This window comes from Eschrichtius robustus, chromosome 10 (assembly GCF_028021215.1).
Source record: "Eschrichtius robustus isolate mEscRob2 chromosome 10, mEscRob2.pri, whole genome shotgun sequence".
NCBI classification, from domain to species: domain Eukaryota; kingdom Metazoa; phylum Chordata; class Mammalia; order Artiodactyla; family Eschrichtiidae; genus Eschrichtius; species Eschrichtius robustus.
The window spans coordinates 37,526,447-37,553,145 of record NC_090833.1 but is presented as its reverse complement, the minus strand read 5'-3'; the positions used below and the strand labels follow the sequence as shown (position 1 = coordinate 37,553,145).

Sequence of the window (26,699 nt, the reverse complement as noted above, 5' to 3'; positions counted from 1 at the left end):
ATGTTAGTTTCAGGTGTACAACATGATTTGATATTTGTATACACTGCAAAATGATCACCACAGTAAGTCTAGTTACCATCCATCACCATACAAAGTTACAAAAGCTTTTTTTTCTCGTTAAAGTCCATTTTTTAAAATTGAAGTATAGTTGATTTACAATATTATGTTAGTTTCAGGTGTACAGCAAAGTGTGGTACGATCTTTTTAGATTGTTACAGTAAGCTGCAAGGGATAGACTCAGAAGGAAGTCCGATAGAAATTCTCAATGAAAAGAATCTGTTCTTGGGTGGAAGCCCCGCCCACGTGAGAGGGGCAGAAGGCTTCAATTCCCGCCCACACAGGTGAGGGGGAAGCCCGCCCCTCTCTGCCATCAGCCTAGTTAGTGTGCGGAGCTGCCTTCATTCTTTCACTAAGAAAAGCGGAAGGGGACCCCACCTCCTACGTGCCCGTGAGGGGGCGGGGTCGGCGGACTGGGCGTGAGTTGATTGGCTGGGAGGCGGGGCGCAACTGGTTGGCTCTGTCCCGGCGCTCTCCTGGATCCCGGCTGGAGTGAGGGGAGGGTGTCCCGGTCGCTCTTGCCTCTCAGCCATGGCGCCGTGGTGCCGCGCCCAGTCTCCCGCCTGCCGGCCGGTGCTCACCACTATCGGGAGCCCGCTCAGACGGTGAAAATTGGAGCGGGTCCGAGGGAGCGGCGGGAGGCTGCCTGCGAAGGGGACCATGAGGAGCGGAGAGACCCGTGGGGTCGATAGCGGGAACAGCTGCTGCACCTGCTGAGAGGAAAGAGGGAGCGGCCCGGCGCAGCTGCGGGGCTGGGACGCGGCGGAGGCTCGCCGGCGCCTCGGCCATGTCGTTGCTCTGTGTGCGCGGTGAGTGCGCGGACTGGGGTGGGAGGGCGGACATCGCCCTGGGGTCTCCACGGGCTTCCAGTGGGCGTCGGGTTACCACCTTTTCCAAACTTTACGTCCAATCCGTGCCTCGGGGAACCATTATGTTAACTCGTTTTTGAACATTTAAAGAGTTCTTTGCATTCTCTCTTGTTTTTCCTCATGCTCCTATGAGGGACTGTCAGCTCTCCGTTCCGGTGGCCATGTGACAGTGTTGTTGGCTGGCAGGCCCAGATCCTATTAAACAGTGTCTGGCGCTCTCCTGTAGCGAGAGTGGACGAGCTAGGGACCGCGGATAGTTGGTGTCTGTTCATAGCGGGCAGCCCCCTATTCTTTTCTTCCTTCTCCCTGCACCGTAAAACCTCAGTCGGCTTAGTAGCAGGTTCTTTTTAATCACGCTTTGAACGTGTAGTGGTACAGCTGTCACATCCCTTCTTCCAGCGTTTCTTGGCTTGCACCCCTCTATTGCTTGTCTTTGTCCCCTGCTCCTCCTGTGGGTTCTAGGCTAAGAATGTGCTCATATTCGACTTGGAAAGGTGTGTCGGCTTCTCTCGTTTTGGAGCAGAGTATAAGAAGTATGATTTATTTATTTACTTCTATCACAGTAACTAAAGGTGAAGTCCTTTATTGCTTTTCCACTGACCCCCGTAAGAAAATATTTTAAGGCAATAGCTTTGGGGTTTAAGATGAGGCAAGGTGCATGGACTAAGCTCCATGAGGGTAGAGACTGTTTCTTGATGGTTTTTGTATTCCGGGTGCCTGACGTAGTAGAAGCTCAATGCTGGTTTTGAATGAATGCAGGAACTGTGATTTTAGAGATTATCTGATTAGAAAAAGCAGGGTTTGGATTACCCATTGAATTTGATCTTGGGAAATTCAAGTTACAACCTATCATATCTGTGTTGAGCTAGGTGGAATAAGGTGGCTTTGTTGTGAGTGAGAGAATTTATCCACAAGAACCTTTTCCTGGCACCTTTTACTGGATAGGGTTCATGTTTCTTTTGGCTCTATGGATTAGAAGCATTGTTGTTTGTGGTCTCTGTTAAGCGTTTCCCCCAGCTTCTGGCAAATGGAACTGATTTCCTCTCTTCTCTTCCACTGTTGTTAAATCTGCTTTAACCCAAAATGGATTTGGCTCTTTCCAGGGATTATGAGACACACAGAAATTTTCTTCTTTCATGGTTGATTTTTCATTAATGAGAATTTTGCTTTGCTTTTAGTAAGACATTTTCTCTCAGCAGCTGGGAATCTATTTATTCCTTTAGATCCCTGCTGTTGAGTAGCAGGATTTGGGAGAGGTTGGGTTTTGCAATGTCTCTTGGACAGTTGAAATCTCTACTGCCACACTGTATTACAGAACTAGCCCTTATGAAAGATTCTTCAGGCAGGAGCATTATTGAACCAGAAATTCCTATTTAATTGAATTTAAACTTTAGAGAAGGAGCTGCTGCTGTTCTCATTTGTTCTAATATCAGGAAGCTTTCATTTTCTAGAAATTCTGTTTAGCTAACTAAGCTCTTTCTCTTTAATGTTACATTAGTCATATTTCTCCTTTTGAACCGGGAGGGTTGGAGACCAGCAGGTCATTGTCTTTTGAATGTAGATCCTGAAGATGATTAATTATGGAAACAAGTGGCTACCTTGTACAGAAGTAGTCATATTAAATGGCAAGGTATTCATGCTGGGGAAGCTTACAGAAATGGATCAAAATAAATCTTTTTATTAAAAAAATTTTTTTGTTTTTGTTATTTTTAATAGATCTTTATTGGAGTATAATTGCTTCACAATACTGTGTTAGTTTCTGTTGTACAAGAAAGTGAATCAGCCATATGCATACATATGTCCCCATATCCCCTCCCTCTAGAGCCTCCCTCCCTTCCTCCCTATCCCACCTCTCTAGGTCATCACAAAGCACCGAGCTGAAAAATAAATCCTTTTAAAGTGACATTCCTTGTATTATATTTTGGCAGTTAGGAATGTTGTTCATATTTAGAAAGAAACCTGTGTAATGATATTATATAACAACTCAATTTCGGTTCATCTTGGAGTAGAATTGAATTAGAAACTTTTTCCATATAGTCAAAGACATACTGTGTTCTTGGATTAGAAGAACCAATATTCTTTTTTTAAAAAAATTAATTAATTTATTTATGGCTGTGTTGGGTCTTCGTTTCTGTGCGAGGGCTTTCTCTAGTTGTGGCAAGCGGGGGCCACTCTTCATCGCGGTGCGCGGGCCTTTCACTATTGCGGCCTCTCTTTTTGCGGAGCACAGGCTCCAGACGTGCAGGCTCAGTAATTGTGGCTCACGGGCCTAGTTGCTCCGCAGCATGTGGGATCTTCCCAGACCAGGGCTCGAACCCGTGTCCCCTGCGTTGGCAGGCAGATTCTCAACCACTGCTCCACCAGGGAAGCCCAAGAATCAATATTCTTAAAATGACCATACTACCCAAGGCAATCTACAGATTCAATGCAATCCCTATCAAATTACCAATGGCAGTTGTCACAGAACTAGAACAAAAAAATCTTAAAATTTGTATGGAGACAGAAAAGACCCAAATAGCCAAAACAATTTTGAGAAAGAAGAACAGAGCTGGAGGAATCATGCTCCCTGACTTCGGACTATACTACAAAGCTACAGTAGTCAAAACAGTATGGTACTGGCACAAAAACAGACATATAGATCAATGGAACAGGATAGAAAGCCCAGAAATAAGCTCATACACCTATGGTCAATTAACCTACAACAAAGGAGGCACAAATATACAATGGAGAAAAGACAGTCTCTTCAATAAGTGGTGCTGAGAAAAGTGGACAGCTACATGTAAAAGAATGAAATTCGAGCATTCTCTAACACCATATAGAAAAATAAACTCAAAATGGATTAAAGACCTAAGTGTAAGACCGGATACTATAAAACTCTTAGAGGAAAACATAGGCAGAAGACTCTTCGACATAAATTGCAGCAATATTTTTCTCTAGAGTAATGGAAATAAAAATAAACAAATGGGACCTAATTAAACTTAAAAGCTTTTGCACAGCAAAGGAAACCATAAACAAAATGAAAAGAAAACCCACAGAATGGGAGAAAATATTTGCAAATGATGTGACTGACAATACCTTAATTTCCAAAATATACAAACAGCTCATACAACTCAATAACAAAAAAACAAACAACCCAATCAAAAAATGGGCAGAAGACCTAAACAGATATTTCTCCAAAGAAGCCATACAGGTGGACAATAGGCACATGAAAAGATGCTCAACATTGCTAATTATCAGAGAAATGCAAATCAAAACTGCAATGATGTATCACCTCCCACTAGGCAGAACGGCCATCATTAAAATGTCCACAAACAATAAATGCTAGGAAAGGTGTGGAGAAAAGGAAACCCTCCTACGTTGTTGGTGGAAATGTAAGTTGGTGCAGCCACTATGGAAAACAGTATGGAGGTTCCTTAAAAAACTGAAAATAGAGTTACCATATGATCCTGCAATCCCACTCCTGGGCGTATGTCTGGAGAAAACTCTAATTCAAAAAGATACATGCACCCCAGTGTTCATAGCAGCACTATTTACAATCGTCAAGACATGGAAGCAACCTAAATGTCCATCGACAGATGAATGGATAAAGAAGGTGTGAGATATATATGTATACACAGACACACACACACACGCACACACAGAGTATGGAGTATTACTCAGCCATAAAAAAGAATGAAATAATGTAATTTGCAGCATGGATGGACCTAGAGATTATCATATTAAGTGAAGTAAATCAGACAGAGAAAGACAAATACTATATGATATCACTTATTTGTGGAATCTAAAAAAATGATGCAAATGAACTTACAAAACAAATAGACTCACAGACATAGAAAACAATTTATGGTTACCAAAGGGGATTGGGGGAGAGAGATAAATTAGGAGTTTGGGATTAACATATACACACTACTATATATAAAATAAATAAACAACAAGGACCTATTGTATAGCATAGGAAAGTATACTCAATATCTTATAATAACCTATAATGGAAAAGAGATCTGAAAAAGAATACATATATATTATAACTGAATCACTTTGCTGTACACTTGTAACTAACACAACATTGTAAATTATACCTCAATTTAGAAAAAAAATTTCAAACAGTATTTAACCTGATGTAGAATTTGGCAAACTGGTATTGATTTAATCATCTCCAGATATCTCAATCAAGAAGTCATTTTCTTGGTCTAACCCTTTAATCATGCCTATTCCCTGCAGGTTAAGGGCTCTCAATAGTCTGACTCCAGCCCTCCTTTTGGTCCTATCTTCTTGCCTATCCTTATTAGCACTAACTTTGTTCATTCCTGCCTTGGCAGTGTTCCACATTTATACTCTCTGAAATAGTCTTTTCATGTTTTCCGCTTATCAAAAATGTATTCTTCTTTTCCCAGCTTACAGTCTACTTTTGTTGTTGAAAATGTCCTCAGTTCCTCAGTCCACAGTGATCTTTCTCCTTTACACTCTTTAAACTCTTAAATGCCTTAAAACATAAATTACTTATGGTCTGAACAGTGCCGCTAAATTGACAGTGAATTGTATACCGCCTAGCAACTAGTCTGTACTATGCTCATGGTGACCCAAACAAAGGAGATAAAAGCACTAGTCAGATCGGTTCTGGAATTTTGTGTTCAGTCAGGGTATTTGATTCTAAGAGGCACACTGAGAAACTGGAATTTCTTCAGAGGAGAATAATTAGAATAATGGTGTAGAAACCATTTGAGGAATTGAGAGGTTTAGTTCTTGAGAAGATTTAAGAGGAGGGAGGATCATAATAGTAAATGGAAATTGTCTAAACTATCGCTCCAGGGGACAGAACTAGGACAAGTTGACCAGTGATTGAAAATGATAGGAAATTAGATTTTAGCTTAACATAAGGAAGAACTTTAACAGAGTTGTTCTTAACTAATGGCATGGACTACTTTTGAGGATTTTTTGACATAGGATACTTTAAGCATAGACTGAATGAGTGGTAAAAGGAATTTTGACGTTGAGTGGGAGGTTAGACTTGAATTTTAAAAAACACCCTTTTATAGAATTCACTTAGTCTTTCTTCAAACATTTGGCACAGCTTTCTTCACAATACTGATAACTTTTTGCTTCCATAGGAGCCAGTACCACATAAACAACTCCAGTAAATTAAATCAATGATTTTCTTTAACTTTTGTTGTCTTGGTGTTCATGACTATTTTCTCCAAATAAGCATTTTGAGAATTGAGTCTTTCTATATTTCTTTGTAATTGCCACAGTGTTTATAACTGAGCGCTGGATTTCTCTCCCTAATTTGAACCAGAAGTGACTACACTTGACTTGTTAAAAAATCAAAAACAAAAAAATAGTCTTGGAGGTATAAAAAGCAATGTATGCTAATATATTGTTAATCATAGAAAATTGAGAAAATGCAGGAAAGTGTAAAAAGGAGAATAAAAATCATCATGGTCCTACCACCCACTCAACACCATTGTTAAGTTTTTTGTTCATTGCTTTCATTGTTTTGTTTTTATTATAGAGATAATATATATGCGTGATAAGAAATTCAAACAATTTAGGATGTGAAGTGAAAGGAAAAAGTTCTCCTGTCTCCATTCCCTATTCTTACTCCCCAGAGATAACTACTGTTTACTCTTTCTTGGCCATCATAGAAATTTTCATTAGGTATGAGTATATAGATTCTACAGTTGGAGGTATACAATATTATTCAACTTTTTAAAAAGCTTAATAATATATTTTCCTATAAGCTTTTTAAAAAAAGATTTATTATTTATTTATTTTATTTATTTTTGGCTGCATTGGGTCTTAGTTGCAGTGCACGGGCTCTTCCTTGGGGCACGTGGGCTTCTCTCTAGTTGTGGCATGCAGGCTCCAGGGCCCATGGGCTCTGTAGTTTGCAGCACTCAGGCTCTCCAGTTGAGGCACGTGAGCTCAGTAGTTGTGGCGCGAGGGCTTAGTTGCCCCGTGGCATGTGGGATCTCAGTTCCCCGACCAGGGATGGAACCCGTGTCCCTTGCATTGTAAGGCGGATTCTTTACCCCTGGACCACGAGGGGGGTCCCTCCTATCAGCTTATGTGAGCTTAAATCGTTCATTTTAATGGCTATGGAGTACTATTCCCTTATACGAGCATATATAATTTAACCAGTTTCATATTGATGATCAGAATTTTTTTTGCTATTATAAATTTTGCCTTTATAAACAATATAATTTATAATTTTGCTACTATAAACAATGCTACAATGAACATCCCTATAGATGGTTTTATTATGTTTGGAGATTGCCAATCAGCTTTCCACCTGGTCTTTCTGTGTGATTTGCTCATTGCTGTTTTCTTGGCATAATAATTACACTCACCTGGACCCATTAGCAAACCAAGTGCCTCAGCATCTCTCATATCAGTAATCCTCTATTAGAAGCAGGTCCTTCACCAGTAGGTAATATTTTATGCTTACCAGAAATACCAAAGACCTCAGCTCTTTTAAGTTTGACCTGTGATTTTCATGTACTTTTCTTGTTTATCTTCTTTGTATTATTTAAAAATTATTTTTTCTATATTGAACATTTATTACTTGTGTTTTAAAAACAGAACAAAACAATGTCACTAGTGATGAGAACTATACCAAGTCGATGTATGTTGTGACTTGCCCTTAGAAAAGCTTATCATAATTTATCATTACATATCAGCCAACTAACTAACTGAACAGATACTGCTGGGAAACTCTTAGGAGGTGAACTCTGATGGACACTCAGGACACCTATTGATTGTGGGTTAATTCTAGCCTGGGGAGACTCCAAAGATATATTTTGATTTACTACCACTCTGGAAAGTAGGAATAGTAATGATTTTAGAGTTTTTAGGTATAAGAACAGGTTGGTCAAGTGCTTTCTTCTCATCTTATTTCTCCAACATTGTCATCTGCCTCAGCTAAATCCTTACTGCTAGGTTTTCATCACATCATCGTTCAAGTAGTCCCTGCCCTTCCAGGCAGAGTTGCTTCTGGGTGTCTTTTGCTTAGCTATGGCATCAGGAAGTTGATTGTGCCTTGTCTGAGCCAGGCAGAAGGGGGAAAGGACCAATTTCCTCTGCCAAAGATAGTGTCATAAATTGTGTTCTTCCATATAAGTGGTACATTCTGTAATTTTTTTAGTTTCTAGAGGTGGGGTTCCTGGAAGTTGCACTCTAGGCCAACAGACAGAGTGTTTATCCTATTTTACCAGTGCTAGGTATTTCAGATTTTGCTATGTGAGTTTGTTTAAAGTTTGGGCTGTGTATCATTAGTAAATATTTGTTGAGTACCTTCTCTGTGCTTGTTATATAGTAGATAAGAGCCCAAGCAATCTACATAGGTCTTAAAATATCTCCTTTCTTAGATACACTCAGAATCCCTTAGGATTATTAGGTCTGATTTGGGATAAGCAGAGTAAGTTAAGTTCCTGCTAGAGTGGGGAAATACTGCACTATTTTTTCTAACTTTTAAAGCAAGATTCTTTAAGTTTGGGAGGTGTTTTATACATATCTTATAGTGGACTGTCTTAAATAAAGTTCAGAGAAGATTTGATATTTGTGTATTAAAAATTTTTTAATTGACTTATAACATATGTATATTAAAATACACAAATCTTTTTTTGATTAGTCATTCATTTTTATTATTTTATTATATTTTTAACATCTTTATTGGACTGTAATTGCTTTACAACAGCGTGTTAGTTTCTGCTTTATAACAAAGTGAATCAGCTATACATATACATATATCCCCATATCTCCTCCCTCTTGCGTCTCCCTCCCACCCTCCCAGTCCCACCCCTCTAGGTGGTCATGAAGCACCGAGCTGATTTCCCTGTGCTACGTGGCTGCTTCCCAGTAGCTATCTATTTTACATTTGGTAGTGTATATATGTCCATGCCACTCTCTCACTTTGTCCCAGCTTACCCTTCCCCCTCCCAGTGTCCTCAAGTCCATTCTCTATGTCTGCGTCTTTATTCCTGCCTGCCTCTAGGTTCTTCAGAACCTTTTTTGTTTTTTGTTTTTTTTTAGATTCCATATATATGTGTTAGCATACGGTATTTGTTTTTCTCTTTCTGACTTACTTCACTTTGTGTGACAGACTCTAGATCCATCCACCTCATTACAGAGAACTCAATTTTGTTTCTTTCTATGGCTGAGTAATATTCCATTGTATATATGTACCACATCTTCTTTATCCATTCATCTGTCGATGGACACTTTAGGTTGCTTCCATGTCCTGGCTATTGTAAATAGAGCTGCAGTGAACATTGTGGTACATGACTCTTTTTGAATTATGGTTTTCTCAGGATATATGCCCAGTAGTGGGATTGCTGGGTCGTATGGTAGTTCTATTTTCAGTTTTTTAAGGAACCTCCATACTGTTCTCCATAGTGGCTGTATCAATTTACATTCCCACCAACAGTGCAAGAGGGTTCCCTTTTCTCCATAGTCTCTCCAGCATTTATTGTTTGTAGATTTTTTGATGATGGCCATTCTGACTGGTGTGAGATGATACCTCATTGTAGTTTTGATTTGCATTTCTCTAATGATTAGTGATGTTGAGCATTCTTTCATGTGTTTGTTGGCAATCTGTATATCTTCTTTGGAGAAATGTCTATTTAGGTCTTCTGCCCATTTTTGGATTGGATTGGGTTGTTTGTTTTTTTGATATTGAGCTGCATGAGCTGCTTGTAAATTTTGGAGATTAATCCCTTGTCAGTTGCTTCATTTGCAAATATTTTCTCCCATTCTGAGGGTTGTCTTTTCATCTTGTTTATGGTTTCATTTGCTGTGCCAAAGCTTTTAAGTTTCATTAGGTCCCATTTGTTTGTTTTTATTTCCATTTCTCTAGGAGGTGGGTCAAAAAGGATCTTTCTGTGATTTATGTCATAGAGTGTTCTGCCTATGTTTTCCTCTAAGAGTTTGATAGTGTCTGGCCTTACATTTAGGTCTTTAATCCATTTTGAGTTTATATTTGAAAATACACAAATCTTAACTGTATGGCTCACTGGATTATCACAAAGTGAACACACTCATGTGACCACCACCTAGGTCAAGAAATAGAATACTACTAACACCCCAGAAGCCCACCGTACCCTTCCTCTCAGTCATTACTCCCTTCCATCTTCCCAAAGGTAACATTATCCTACTCTAACACTGTAGTTTAGCTTTGTTTTTTTTAATTAATAAACTTTATTTTTTAAGAGCAGTTTTAGGTTCATAGCAAGATAGAGTATATTTTGCCTGTTTTTGAGCTTTTTAAAATTGAGGTATTATTGACATACTGAACTTTTCATAAATGGAATTATACAATATTTCTTTTGGGCTGCTTCTGCTTAACATTATGCTTGTCAGATGCTTCCTCTTGATGCATTTAGCAGTAGTTTATTTTTATTACTGTGTAATATCTCATTGTATGAATATGCCACAGTTTATTTACCTTTGCTGGACATATTTGTTTTCCATCTTGGACTCTGATTTTATAATACCACTCCAAATGTACTTTGTATCTTTTAGTCCTACCTTTGTATGTATATCTAATAGATATATATATATCTGGGATTAAAATTTCTTGGTCATTGGTTATGTTCAACTGTAGCTGATAATATAAAACAGTTTTCCAAAATCTACCTCCTAGTAACTGTATTCCTAATATTCATTTTTTAAAAAAAGGGAATTTGGCCAGGTTCTCAAACCACTTCACAGGCATTAATACATACTTTTTACATGTTAATCCTGTAGGCTTGGTAATGTCTTTTTTTTTTTTTTTTTAATGACCTGACGAGATCCATTATGCTCAAAATGATGCCTCACATCATTTGTGGCCCTCATTTTTTGAAAGAAATATTGAGTTCATGTTTATGATCCTGAACAAGATAACAGCATAGCCCCTGAACTTAGTGGCATTACATACTTTTAAAAAAGAATATCGTTTTCTAAAGAGATCAGTTAACATGTTTTTATTTTTGCAACTTTTCTGTAAGTCTGAAATTTCAAGATAAAAAATTTAAAAAAATTACTGACATGAGAAAATTCATGTGAAAATGGAGCTCAATGAAAAAAGAAAAAAGTGGTGAGGAGAGTGGTCAAACGGTATGTAACTATATGGGGGAAAAGGCTGAAAAGATACATATCAAGATGTTATCAGTGAGAGGCTCCTAATGGCCAAAGATGGGCAAGTTGCAATATCAATAAGGATAACAACCACAAGAACTGAAGCATATCAACTGTGCTTAAATCCGTGACTTCATAATACTGAAAACAACAGCAACTAATTGGTAATTATTGGAGAATACTAAGGGACGAAATTTTTTGATGAGATTTGAATTGTCACAGAAGAGCAGTGAGCTCCATTTTCCTAGGGCTATTGAAAAATAACTTATTTCCTTCTGTATAGAATACTTAGGTGTAGCTGCTCCTGATGAGGAAGCTTAGATAACCAGCTTTGCATTTCATGCTTTGTTGTGATCCTTTCTGTGATTACTGAGAAATGAAATAAAAATGTAGGCATGTGGTAGAATTTTGTGTTCAGCTTCATAAAGGAAATTGTTTCATTCTTCTATTTGTCTCTTCAGTAAAAATGAACTGGTAATTCTCAGGTGTAATCTTCAAAAGCAACTATCCACTGAACATTTGAGAGCAGCCCATGACATCAAAGGAAAAAGAGTCATCAGGGCTTCTTTTTTTTGTGCTAGTGAACCCCATAGTGATAAAATATGTGGTAAAAATATGACAGGAGAAAGTTTGTGCTAAGGTGTATGTATACAAACTGTATTCTGCTAAATATATAAAATAGGGAAAAATCAATTCTTAATCATTAGGAAGTACAGCTTTCCAAAAAGAAAAATCTTTTTTTAAATTCTATTACTTCTTCTATTTCTGTCCATTTAGTTCTTAGTACTTACTTGAGACTGGAGAAGAAATAGGCCTGTGGATTGTGTTAGGCTATTAATTTTCTCTTATAACTGTTGGCTTTATTAATTTCCATAGTGTTTTATTATGAATGATATTGAGAAGAGGCCAGAGGGCCATGAATGAGGAAGATCTGCCTAGCAACTAATGAGGGGCTGGGCAGTGGGAAGGTAATTGCTTTTACATGTGATTCAGAGTGGGATAAAGATGATTCAAAGGGCTAGCTCACTTGTGTTTCTGTCTACTGTATTAGTTATGAGCCAGATTTGTAGAGCCTTCATCTGCAAATGGATACAAGAAGTCTGGTTCCCAAGGAGAGGACGGTGAATGATACAGATATAAACCTCTGTCCACCTCATTTCAGCCATCTAAACCCATGATCACATCATAGAGCATGTCACTCCTTGGAATGGTGCTCTGCTTTTATAATTTCAAACTTCATTATCTGACTATCTGATTATATTCCCCAGTCTGTCTTTCTAGCTTTTACTCTTACTATGCTTTACTAGTGTGATATAGGGTAGATGTTAAAAGTTTTGGTTTTAGGCAGACCTGAGTTGGTGAATATATCAGCTCCACCACTTATAAGTTGTATATCCTTACATATGTTACTTAACGTCATTGAACCTTAATTTCTAAATCTTTAAAATTTATACATCCATTCAAAGTATTTATGAAGCTCCTATTAAAAGGAGATACACAAATAAAAAATATTATGATTTCAGGCAATGATAAGTACAGTGAAGATAAGAAAGTAGGAAAGAGGGATTGAGAGTGATCTGAGTGGGAGAGCTATTTGAAGTAGGATTTTCAAGGAAGGCCTCATTGAGGAGGTAACATTTGAGCTGAGACCTGATTGATGAGAAGGAACCATCAATCAGAGACCTGAGGTAAGTTTTTCATGCAAAGTGAATTGGAAGCAAATATTTTGAGGTGAAGGAGAAAAGGAAGGGGTTATTGGTTCCGAGTGGTATAGACTCTTCCAATAGGCAGGCAGAGACTATAAATCAAAGATGCTTTGATTTATATTTTGCAAATGTCCAGTTTGTAGTGAATGGACTGGAGTGGGAAGCCATGGCTAGCAACAGTGGAAGCAGGGGGTCCACTTGGAGTGTCCAGGTGAGAGATGGATAAAGGCTTGTACTAAGGTAGTAGTACTAGAGATGGTGAAAATAGCTATAGCAAAGTATTGCGGAGATAATTGGGAAGATGATTAGCACTATCCCAGGCATTGAGTGAGCACTTATTTTAATATGAAAATAGTGTTAATGATCTTCATTCTGCTCTGTGACATTTATTTATCTAAGTCAGGAAGTCATCCTAGACTTCTGAATTGAGGAAGAAAATATATAGAGAGGAAGGAAAGTTGTTAGGTTCAGTTGAGTTCATGGTGTCTGTAAGATAAGTTACTTATAAAATATGTTGAGTTGGGAAGTATTTGTCTTGTTGCAGATCACCCTTGAAAATGGTACCTGAAATTGTAGATCTATAGCTTAGTAGAGAAGCCTGCATTAGAGATAAATTTTGGGAGTTGTAGGTATTTGGTAATAAAGCCATTAGCGTGAATAAAATTGTATATAGAGGATAAGAGAGGAGAAAAATGAGCTAATGCTGTACCTATGGGAATGGGCAGAAGAATTGATAGGTGTGGTCAGAACTGTAGGAAAACGGAGGTGCTGTGTCAGTGTCTGAAGCCTAGACTAAAGGGAGTTTCAAGAAGGAATGATCAAATGATAGAGATGAATGATACTGGTTGAGAATAAAGAAAAACAAGGTCATTGGATTTGAAAACTAGAGCAAGTTTCATTAGAGTAGTGTGAGAGTAGGCATCATATTAAAGCAGTTTAAGAGTATTTGGGAAGTGAAGAAGTGGAATCAGCAAGTGTAGGCTACTCATTCAGAAGTTTTGCAATAAAGAGAAGGGTTGAGGGACTTCCCTGGTGGTCCAGTGGTTAAGAATCTGCCTTACAATGCAGGGGACACGGGTTCGATCCCTGGTCAGGGAACTAAGATCCCACATGCTGCGGGGCAACTAAGCCCACGCACCACAACTACTGAGCCTGCGCCTCAACTAGAGAGCCTGCGTGCCACAAACTACAGAGCCCACGGGCTCTGGAACCCACATGCCACAACTACAGAGCCCATGCACCCTGGAGCCTGCACGCCACAACTAGAGAGAAGCCCGTGTGCCACAACTAAAACCAGATGCAGCCAAAAATAAATAAAATAAATAAATAACAAATAAATCTTAAAAAAAAAAAAATCCACGCTTCCAGTGCTTCCACTGCAGGGGGCGCAGGTTCTTTCCCTGGTTGGGGAACTAAGATCCCACATGCCTAGGTGTGTGGCCAAAAAAACAACAAAAAAAAAGAGGGGTGAGAGTGGTCTTAAGAAAAAGGAAATTTGAATGTTTGTAGCCCAAAGGGAAGGGATCTATAAGAAGGAGAAAGTTAAGATGAGTTGAGGGGAGGAGAGGAGCCAAGATGGCGGAGTAGAAGGATGTGCTCTCCTCCCTCTTGCGAGAATACTAGAATCACAACTAGCTGCTGGACAATCATCGACAGGAAGACACTGGAACTCACCAAAAAAGATACCCCACATCCAAAGACAAAGGAAAAGCCACAATGAGATGGTAGGAGGGGTGCTGTCACAGAAAATCAAATCACTTAACTGCTGGGTGGGTGACTCACAGACTGGCGAACACTTATACCATAGAAGTCCACCCACTGGAGTGAAGGTTCTGAGCCCCACGTCAGGCTTCCCAACCTGGGGGTCTGGCAACGGGAGGAGGAATTCCTAGAGAATCAGACTTTGAAGCCTAGTGGGAATTGATTGCAGGACATCGACAGGACTGGGGGAAACAGAGACTCCACTCTTGGAGGGCACACACAAAGTAGTGTGCACATCGGGACCCAGGGGAAGGAGCAGTGACCCCAGGGGAGACTGAACCAGACCTATCTGCTAGCGTTGGAGGGTCTCCTGCAGAGGCGGGGGGTGGCTGTAGCTCACCGTGGGGACAAGGACACTGGCAGCAGAAGTTCTGGGAAGTACTCCTTGGCGTGAGCCCTCCCAGAGTCTGTCATTAGCCCCACCAAAGAGCCCAGGTAGCCTCCAGTGTTGGGTTGCCTCAGGCCAAACAAGCAACAGGGAGGGAACCCAGCCCCACCCATCAACAGTCAAGCGGATTAAAGTTTTACTGAGCTCTGCTCACCAGAGCAACAGTCAGCTCTACCCACCACCAGTCCCTCCCATCAGGAAACTTACCCAAGCCTCTTAGATAGCCTCTTCCACCAGAGGGCAGACAAAAGAAGCAAGAAGAACTACAATCCTACAGCCTGTGGAACAAAAACCACATTCACAGAAAGATAGACAAGATGAAAAGGCAGAAGGCTATGTACCAGATGAAGGAACAAGATAAAACCCCAGAAAAACAACTAAATGAAGTGGAGATAGGCAACCTTCCAGAAAAAGAATTCAGAATAATGATAGTGAAGATGATCCAGGACCTCGGAAAAAGAATGGAGGCAAAGATCGAGAAGATGCCAGAAACGTTTAACAAATATCTAGAAGAATTAAAGAAAAAGCAAACAGAGATGAACAATACAATAACTACAATGAAAACTACACTAGAAGGAATCAATAGCAGAATAACTGAGGCAGAAGAACGGATAAGTGACCTGGAAGACAGAATGGTGGAATTCACTGCTATGGAACAGACTAAAGAAAAAGAGTGAAAAGAAATGAAGACAGCCTAAGAGACCTCTGGGACAACATTAAACGCAACAACATTCGCATTATAGGGGTCCCAGAAGGAGAAGAGAGAGAGAAAGGACCAGAGAAAATATTTGAAGAGATTATAGTCAAAAACTTCCTTAACATGGGAAAAGAAATAGCCACCCAAATCCAGGAAGCGCAGCGAGTCCCATACAGGATAAACCCAAGGAGAAACACACCAAGACACATAGTAATCAAAGTGGCAAAAATTAAAGACAAAGAAAAATTATTGAAAGCAGCAAGGGAAAAATGACAACATAAAAGGTAACTCCCATAAGGTTAACAGCTGATTTCTCAGCAGAAACTCTATAAGCCAGAAGGGAGTGGCATGATAAAGTGATGAAAAGGAAGAACCTACAACCAAGATTACTCGACCCAGCAAGGACCTCATTCAGATTCGATGGAGAAATCAAAAGCTTTACAGACAAGCAAAAGCTAAGAGAATTCAGCACCACCAAACCAGCTCTACAACAAACGCTAAAGGAACTTCTCTAAGTGGGAAACACAAGAGGAACATACATATCAATAATTACCTTAAACATGAATGGATTAAATACTCCAACCAAAAGACACAGGCTTGCTGAATGGATACAAAAACAAGACCCATATATATGCTGTCTACAAGAGACCCACTTCAGACCTAGGGACACGTACAGACAAAGTGAGGGGATGGAAAAAGGTACTCCATGCAAATGGAAATCAAAAGAAAGCTGGAGTAGCTATACTCATATCAGATAAAATAGACTTTAAAATAAAGAATGTTACAAGAGACAAGGAAGGACACTACATAATGATCAAGGGATCAATCCAAGAAGAAGATATAACAATTTTAAATATATATGCACCCAACATAGGAGCACCTCAATACATAAGGCAACTGCTAACAGCTGTAAAAGAGGAAATCGACAGTAACACAATAATAGTGGGGGACTTTAACACCTCACTTACACCAATGGACAGATCATCCAAAATGAAAATAAATAAGGAAACACAAGCTTTAAATGACACAATAGACCAGATAGATTTAATTGTTATTTATAGGACATTCCATCCAAAAACAGCAGATTACACTTTCTTCTCAAGTGCGCACGGAACATTCTCCAGGATAGATCACATCTTGGGTCACAAATCAAGCCTCAGTAAATTTAAGAAAATTGAAATCATATCAAGCATCTTTTCTGACCACAATGCTATGAGATTAGAAATGAATTACAGGGGAAAAAAACCGTAAAAAAGACAAACACATGGAGGCTAAACAATACGTTACTAAATAACCAAGAGATCACTGAGGAAATCAAAGAGGAAATCAAAAAATACCTAGAGACAAATGACAATGAAAACACGATGATCCAAAACCTATGGGATGCAGCAAAAGCAGTTCTAAGAGGGAAGTTTATAGCTATACAAGCCTACCTCAAGAAACAAGAAATAGGTCAGATGAAAAATCTAACCTTACACCTAAAGGAACTAGGGAAAGAAGCACAAACAAAACCCAAAGTTAGCAGAAGGAAAGAAATCGTAAAGATCAGAGCAGAAATAAATGAAATAGAAACAAAGGAAACAATAGCAAAGATCAATAAAACTAAAAGCTGGTTCTTGGAGAAGATAAAATTGATAAACCATTAGCCAGACTCATCAAGAAAAAGAGGGAGAGGACTCAAATCAATAAAATTAGAACTGAAAAAGGAGAAGTTACAACAGACACCACAGAAATAGAAAGCATCCTAAGAGACTACTACAAGCAACTCTATGCCAATAAAATGGACAACCTGGAAGAAATGGACAAATTCTTCGAAAGGTATAACCTTCCAAGATTGAACCAGGAAGAAATAGAAAATATGAACAGACCAATCACTGGTAATGAAATTGAAACTGTGATTAAAAATCTTCCAAGATGGGGCTTCCCTGGTGGCGCAGTGGTTAAGAGTCTGCCTGCCATTGCAGGGGACACGGGTTCAAGCCCTGGTCCGGGAAGATCCCACATGCCGCGGAGCAACTAAGTCTGTGCGCCACAACTACTGAGCCTGTGCTCTAGAGCCCGCGAGCCACAACTACTGAGCCCACATGCTGCAACTACTGAAGCCCGTGTGCCTAGAGCCTGTGCTCTGCAGCAAGAGAAGCCATTGCAATGAGAAGCCTGCGCACTGCAACAAAGAGCAGCCCCTGCCACAGCTAGAGGAAGTCCGTGCACAGCAATGAAGACCCAACACAGCCAAAAATAAATAAATAAAATTAATTTAAAAAATAAATAAAATAAAATAAACTTATAAAAAAAAATCTTCCAAGAAACAAAAGTCCAGGACCAGATGGCTTCACAGGTGAAGTCTATCAAACATTTAGAGAAGAGCTAACACCCATCCTTCTCAAAGTCTTCCAAAAAATTGCAGAGGAAGGAACACTCCCAAACTCATTCTATGAGGCCACCATCACCGTGATAGCAAAACCAGACAAAGATACTACAAAAAAAGAAAATTACAGACCAATATCACTGATGAATATAGGTGCACAAATCCTCAACAAAATACTAGCAAACAGAATGCAACAACACATTAAAAGGATCATACACCATGATCAAGTGGGATTTATCCCAGGGATGCAAGGATTCTTCAAAGAATCAGACTATACTACAAAGCTACAGTCATCAAAACAATATGGTCTGGCACAAAAACAGAAACATAGATCAATGGAACAAGATAGAAAGCCCAGAGATAAACCCACGCACCTATGGTCAACTAATCTATGACAAAGGAGGCAAAGATATACAATGGAGAAAAGACAGTCTCTTCAATAAGTGGTGCTGGGAAAACGGGGCAGCTGCATGTAAAAGAATGAAATTAGAACACTCTCTAACACCATACACAAAAATAAACTCAAAATGGATTCGAGACCTAAATGTAAGACCGGATGCTATAAAGCTCTTAGAGGAAAACATAGGAAGAACACTCTTTGACATAAATCACAGCAAGATCTTTTTTGATCCACCTCCTAGAGTAATGGAAATAAAAACAAAAATAAACAAATGGGACCTAATGAAACTTCAAAGCTTTTCACAGCAAAGGAAGCCATAAACAAGACGAAAAGACAACCCTCAGAATGGGAGAAAATATTTGCAAATGAGTCAACGGATAAAGGATTAATCTTCAAGATATATAAACAACTCATGCAGCTCAATATTAAAGAAACAAACAACCCAATCCAAAAATGGGCAGAAGACCTAAATAGACATTTCTCCGAAGAAGACATACAGATGGCCAAGAAGCACATGAAAAGCTGCTCAACATCTCTAATAATTAGAGCAATGCAAATCAAATCTACAATGAGGTATCATCTCACAGCAGTTAGAATGGGCATCATCAGAAAATCTACAAACAACAAATGTTGGAGAGGGTGTGGAGAAAAGGGAACCCTCTTGCACTGTTGGTGGGAATGTAAATTGATACAGCCACTATGAAAAACAGTATGGAGGTTCTTTAAAAAACTAAAAATAGAATTACCATATGATCCAGCAATCCCACTACTGGTCATACACCTTGAGAAAACCATAATTCAAAAAGACACATGCACCCCAATGTTCACTGCAGCACTGTTTACAATAGCCAGGTCATGGAAGCAACCTAAATGCCCATCGACAGGCAAATGGATAAAGAAGATGTGGTACATATATACCATGGAATATTACTCAGCCATAAAAAGGAACGAAATTGAGTCATTTGTTGAGACGTGGATGGACCTAGAGACTGTCATACAGAGTGAAGTAAGTCAGAAAGAGAAAATCAAATATCGTATATTAACGCATGTATGTGGAACCTAGAAAAATGGTACAGATGAACCGGTTTGCAGGGCAGAAGTTGCGACACAGATGTAGAGAACAAACATGTGGACACCAAGGGGGGAAAACCCTGGGGGTTGGGGATGGTGGTGTGCTGAATTGGGTGATTGGGATTGACATGTATACACTGTTGTGTATAAAATTGATGATTAATAAGAACCTGCTGTATAAAAAATAATAATAATTTTAAAACAAAGATGAGTTGGGGGTAGGGAGAGAAAATAACTGATTTCTCTGCAAAGTAGAATGCAAGGATTAGCTGAAAGTGAGGGGGATTCGGATGATTTAGCAAGCTTGGGGATATTCTTTCAACAGCTATTGTGCCAGGTACTTGGGGCAGAATTGTGATTTTAAAAAATTTCTTGCCTTCTTGGAAGTTATATAGACTAGTGAGGGAGCTAGACATTAAGCAAATAGGAATAGTACAAATTAATGTAAAATTACAACTAGGAAAAAAATACAGCCATGATTTGTGCTATAAAGGAGAGTGTGTGTTGTTATGAGACCATGTGATAGGGAAAGTTACCTACTCAGGTTGAGATGGATTACCTAATGAAGTGAAGATTGAACTGAGATCTAGAAGAAGAGGAGGAGTTAGTGAGACAAGGGAAGAAGAAGAATATTCTAGGCAGAAGAAATAGTATGTGCAAAGGCCTTGTGGTGAGAAGGAGGAGCTGAAAGAAGGCAAATATAGCTGGTATGCACAGAGGAAGGGAAAACATGGGTCAGGACAAGGGAGATAAGTAGGGCCCAACTATAGGGCCTGGTAGACCATGTTAGGGTGGAAGGTTAGTGGGAATGACACTGAGGGGGAGGGGCAGAAGGATAAAAGTTTATAAACTGAAAGCATGGGGTTTGTAATTGGATTTGAGTTTGAATTCTTTTTTCTACCACAGAAAACTTTTGGCAGGCGTCTTGACTATTAAGCCACAATTTAAAAATGAAGTGTTATTATCTGTTCAGTGTGCCTAGGAGTTGAGAATTAAACCCTAAATGAGATCATGTGTGTGAAATTCCTTTGTAAGCTAAAGGAACTTTTACTCTTGGATAGTCCCTTTTTCTCTCTTTATAGAGGCTTAAATATTCTGAAACTTATAAACAAAGAGGATGTGATGACTTCCATAAACATTTATTGAGCACTTAGCTACGGGTGAGGCATCGAACTATTTCCCCTGAGTATATAAAAATGAGTAAGAAATGGACCTTGCCCTCAAGAAACTGAGAGCCAAGATGGGGAAACATCCATATATACAACTAAATGTGTTGCAAGATACAGTTTGGTAATTTCTGAAATAGAGGTACAAAATAAATCGGGTGCAGAGACGGAGTGTTTGATTCCAACTGAGAGACAGGAAAGGCCTCAGCTGGGAGAGGAAGAGGGAGGAGGTAAAGGTAGAGACAGGTTTTTCTTTCTTTTTTTTTTTTTTTTAAGCTGCAGAAACATTTTTAATATTTGAACTTGTAGGTATGTAACAATATTTATAGGATATTTTATTTTTATTTATTTATTTATTGAAGTATAGATGATTTACGATGTTTCAGGTGCAGGTTTTTCTTTAAGGTGTCATTAATTGGGATAGGAAACAAAGAATAACAGCTTCTGGGGAGCTGATGACTTTGGTTTTGAACCTGTTAAATTTGAGGTGCTGCCAATCTGTCCACGTGTCACAGATGGAAACATGACTTGGAAGATCAGGGTTAGAGATGTAGATTTGGTCCATTTTTTGTGGATCTTTTGGGTAGAGGAATGGTGGCAGGGTAAACATTTACTCAGCAGCATCATTATAATATGTTTAATATAATATAATATTATAATATATTTCATCAAGTATAAGGTGCCAGAGATTGTAAGAAGCATAATTTTATGTACCATTAAGAAAAAATACTATTGATTGAGCTATGACACATCATTGATTGTAAGACACATTTTAATTTCAGAGTTGTTAAAATATGAGAAAATGTCCCACCATCTTAGATCAGTGAAACACTGAAGCTAACATTTAATGAGCCCTTACTCTTTGCCAAGCTGTCTGCTAATAAGCAGATAAGATTAATAATTTAATTCTCCCGATAACCTTTTTAGTTTGTCTTTATTATTCTCATTTTATAGATGAGGGCACTGGGTCCACAGAAATTAGTACTTTTATGTACTGTAGAGCTGAATTTAGATTTTTCTGCCTAACTATAAACCATAAAATACAAAATTAATATATAGGATACTGCTTTGGAGCAAGAAAAGAGTCTTATTTTATAAATAATGTTTAGGGGAAGATGGCTTTGTGCACTATTGGCTGTGAATGAGTCTCACTATAGCAGTGGTTTCTGTTGCTTAGGATGTATTCAGGGGCAACATTATAGCAGGTGTTTTATAGACTGGGGAGTTCATTATAGTTCTAGTTTAATAGTGTTCACAACTTAAATTCCTTTTTTCTCCCTTGGGAGGAAATGTGGAATAATGGAAAATCCAGGACTTTGGATTTTGGAGAACCGTTTTGAGTCTCACTAGATAATGATTAAAATTTTATCTAGAAGTCTCTCCACTCAATCATCTTTTGTCAAATGGTAAAGATAATACTTGTGCCAGTCTCAGTTGGAGTGAGGGTCAAATTGACAGTAAATATAAAAGTACTCTGCAGTTAAAAAACAAAAACAAAAACGGACAGTGCAGAATGGTAGGTATAATTGTTTTGAAAAATTTAGGAGCTGGAAGCTATTCATAAAGCCTGACCTAAGATATAAAACATACCTGAAATACAGCCACCTTTCATGTAAAATGAGAAAGGTAATCATTGTCTTGGGATATTATATACCAAGTCACTTTAAGAAATAAAATTGTAGACTTTCTTTCTTAGCTAGGTCTGGCAAAGTGCTGGTCTGCTGTTCTTAGGCAGTTGATGCTTGAAAATTTTAACATCTACTAGCCTTGAATATATCTGATTAAGAGAACTCATGTTGGTACATGCTTACATTTAGTATATGTATTAGTTTTTGTTGTGGATTCAGTGGGAGTTTTTTCAAGAAGACTAAAGTTCACAGTTTGTCCTGTGCTCTCTATGAAGTTAGCTTAATATGCCTTACTGTTTTCAGCTGAAGCACAATACAGCCTTAAAGAACACATATAAGGCGTTATTGTGTACACTATATTATGTTGCTTACAAAGGTAAACAGATGCGGTCCATTCTTCAACTAGTTTGCATTCTAACAGGGAAGACAGATATAAGAGAATGTAACTGTGATATAGAACAGAATATGATAAGTGACATTACAGAGGAAAACTAAAATGGAACAGATTTCATCTGGGGGATGGTAGGGAAAGCTTTGGTGACAATTATTTTTCCTCATTATAAGAGCAATATATGATCACTTTAAAAATTTTGGAAAATACATCAAGAGAAAAATTAAAATTATAATTCTACCAGTCTTCTCTGTAGTATGTGTTTAGATATATATATAAACTTTTTCTTTTACATAAAATTGCATCATACTTTATATACAATTTATCCTGACATTTTTTCCTAGTGGAATATTACCATATAGAGTAGAGCTTGACAAGGCCTCTCTGGGTTTATATCTTTAATTTTTGGAAACTGGAAAGGATCTTGTAGAATGTCTAGTAAGCTAAACCTCTAGTAAGCTAAGAGGTGTGAACGTAATGATTCATTTGAAGTTGTGATAGCAGTTTATAAGCTATTCGAAAATGTTTCTGAAAAAACCAAAATAGACAAGGAAGGGAATGTATTAATTGCTGCATCAATAATGCCGATCTGCTTACAGTTAAGAGATCACTGTAATTAGGGCTTCCCTGGTGGCGCAGTGGTTAAGAATCCGCCTGCTAATTCAGGGGACACGGGTTCGAGCCCTGGTCCGGGAAGATCCCACATGCCATGGAGCAACTAGGCCCGTGCACCACAACTACTGAAGCCCACGTGCCTAGAGCCCATGCTCCGCAGCAAGAGAAGCCACCACAGTGAGAAGCCCGCGCACTGCAACGAAGACCCAATGCAGCCAAAAATAAAATAAATTTTAAAAATAAATTTATTAAAAAAAACAAAACAGATCACTGTAATGAAATCATAATAACTCATTGAAATGAAATGATACCAGTATTTGATATTTGAGGATTAGTTGCAAAACATGTCTTTGTGGTGTCAGTAGCTGTTGCTTTGGTTGGAATGATCCAGACATTTCTAGCAGAACTCCAGTCTAAAGTCACTTACAACCTCTGTTCTCCTGTCAGGGTGTTAACCGGTGTTTCTTGCTATGATCTGTAAATGCTATTTCCATAACGTCCAGAAAACTTGTTCTCTACCTTTCTTGAGATCTAGGTCTATACTTTTTGTTGCAACTGGAGAAGGGAGTTGTTAAAAACTATACCACAAGCACATGTGGATGTGCGTGCACACACATATTAATGAAGAATTCTAGCTTGTAGCTAGTTTGAGATATTTTAAACAGGGCCACAGAATCTTTCACATAATAAGTAATGCTCAATAAACATTTGATTTGATTTAGTATGTGTATGTATCAGCTATTTATGAGCAATTAATAACCTGTGGGCTCCCCTGTGGGATATTTAATGGATTTTAATAAAGACCAAGAAGTAGTTATGATATATGTGCAAAATAAGAGATTTTACTATAATAATTTTAGGTATTGAAGTTAAAACATTAAGCCAAATGAATCAAATAATGTTCTAATTTTTCTTTACATTCTACTGTAGCCTGAACGAGCTGCCTAATGGAGGAATTAGGTGGATAGATGGCTGGACTGACCTTGTGCTATCCATGTATAACCAAGCTGGAATTATTTCTGATAAATAGTAACCATAGAAATTTGGTTGTGTATTGATGTAAACTCAATTCCAACTGAGGTTTATTTATTTAGAAAACATTGAAAAAGATACATTTACACACTTGCACATGCTCAGTTATAACCTGGACTGTATTTACTTTAGAATTAGTCATTGGCTTTGTTAGTTCAAGTTTGACATAAGTAAGTTGTTTGTCTTTTGGTTTGAGAAGGAGCTCACAGGCAGTAAATTTTTGATTCTTTGAGAAATTAAGTTATATTTTTCCAAGGACAGGGTAACATATTTATACTTCATCCATACTTAAGTTATGATAAATAGCATAGTAAAGTGGAAGATTAGCACTGATATTTGACTCTTTCAGGAATATAATGCATGAATGAAATCATATGTATATTACTGGTTTGCAACTTTTGTTTAATCATATCACCATATTTTTACAGAATTTATTTTTCTTTGCTTTGGTTCATGTGAGCATAAATTAAAGCATTAGCTGTTTCAGTTGGTGTGGATTTAGTACTAATAGTGTATTGCAGGGAGAATGCTGTGGACTGCAAGAAGTGTGGCTTTTGAAACTGGGTTTGAATTCCAGATTTCACTGTTTATTTGAGTCCGAGACCTTGGGTAAGTTATTTAACCTCTGTTTTAGTTAATATGTAAAGCGGAAGTTGTACACTCTACTGCAGTGTTTTTTCCAAACTGTAGGTACAATTCATTAGTCTGGAAATCAGCTTAGTGAGTGACCAGCATCAGGGGAAAAAGATAGAGAATAGAGTTGCAGCTATAAGGGAAAGTATTATTCTGTGAGACTTTTGTTTCATAGTATACATATATATTAATACAAATGGATGTAAGCAGATGGGAACTTTGTTGCAATGTAAGATATGTTTCTTACTATAGGCTGGGTTAAAAAAAAGTTTGAAAAACATTTTTCTATAATGTTGTTAGGATCAAGTGCCTACCATAGCTCCTGTTTCATAGATAGGCATTGAAAGAAAGACAGCCTTGGAGAAGTCATAAGGGATATTTTGGCCTTGTTGGATTTTGTTGTATTTATACAGTTTTGGTCTTTATTCCAAGAGCTATAAAATTGAAAGCTGGTTTGTTACTTCAAAATGTTATTGCACATGGAAAATTATTTCTTATTTAGAAAATTATTTAACACATAAAGGTTTTTTGGGAAAGTACTGTTTGGGGAATTTTTATATGCAGTAGGTGGAAGTGAACGATTATATGACCACTTGGAGCGCAATTTGGCAATACCTAGTAAAGTTGAGATACGTATACTTTACATCCTAATGAGTTCCAATCCATGTGCTTATGTCAAAGGAGACATGCAGGAGGGTGTTCATTGGAGCATTATCTGAATGGCAAGAATTTGGAAAGAACCTAAAAGTCCCACGGTAGAAGTTTGGATAAATAAATTGTGGTATGTTCATCAAATAGAATGCTAAACTAAACTAAGTTAAATGAATAAACTAAGCTTCATTTATCAATAATGATAAATCTCAAACCAAAAAGGGTAGAAAAGCAAGTTGCAGACAGATACAGTTTGATGCCATATATTTAACATTTAGAAACATCCAAACAGTACTATATATTGTTTATGGACACAAATATATGTAGTAAAAAAATTTTGGCCTGGAATGACACATACCACTGTCAGGATAATGGATACTCCAAGGGAGGGAGAGAGGGAAGGAATGGGATTAAGTAGGTATTTTAATTGTATCTGTAATGTATTATTAAATCTTGGGGGAAAAAAAGATCTGAAACAAATATAGCAAAATGTTGAGATCTGGTCAGTCTAGCTGTTAGGTACAGGGGCGGTCATAATTTTTTTTGTATGTTTAAAATATTTAAATAATAACATACATTTCTTTACAAAGTTTAGTGTACAATTCATGGCACAGATTAAATACTCAATGGTATCTATTAAAAATAGCACATTGTTTTGAGGTCTAGAGAACAATGAACTTTCTGAGAACTAGGGCTTAACCTACTTAGGTGATATTCCAGGATTTCCAGTAAGATGAAAATTCAGTTCAGTGTAGACGTAGGTTAGAAAACCAGAAAGTAGAATTATTGAGCGTCGGTTTTTATAATATGGAACCAGAGCTTCAACCTAGACATTTTTCTTTGTACGTGTGAATCTACCACCTTACTATGCATGTTATTTGCCCACTGCTCTTCTAGGATGAGTCACAGCATTTGTGATTACCCTTGAGAGGCTCCTGTGGTTTCTCAGATGGACTTTGTTATAGTTGTGCTTCAATGTGTCTTAGCGTGGCTCCTGCCCTTATTGTGTTAGAGATGTCCTCTGCTGAATCATCATGAGCAATTTCTTGAAGATCCTGGTTAACCAGTTTTAGTACTTATTCAAAGATTTGTTGTGCTAAGCATTGTAAGCCTGCATTCTAGATTCTCAGTACGCTCTAATCCAGTGCTATTT

At 38.1% G+C, this 26,699-nt stretch overlaps 1 protein-coding gene across 2 annotated transcripts in view; it reads left to right on the top strand.

The window, feature by feature from the left end:
- Window positions 1–537: 537 nt before the first annotated feature.
- The window catches only part of UNC13B (unc-13 homolog B), a 233,920-nt gene continuing 207,758 nt past the window's right edge, over window positions 538–26,699 (top strand). For both annotated transcript variants that reach the window (XM_068551975.1, XM_068551974.1), the window contains exon 1: window positions 538–866. In XM_068551975.1, coding sequence (XP_068408076.1) covers window positions 845–866 — 22 coding nt within the window. In that variant the 5' untranslated portion in view covers window positions 538–844. The remainder of the gene's footprint in view (window positions 867–26,699) is intronic.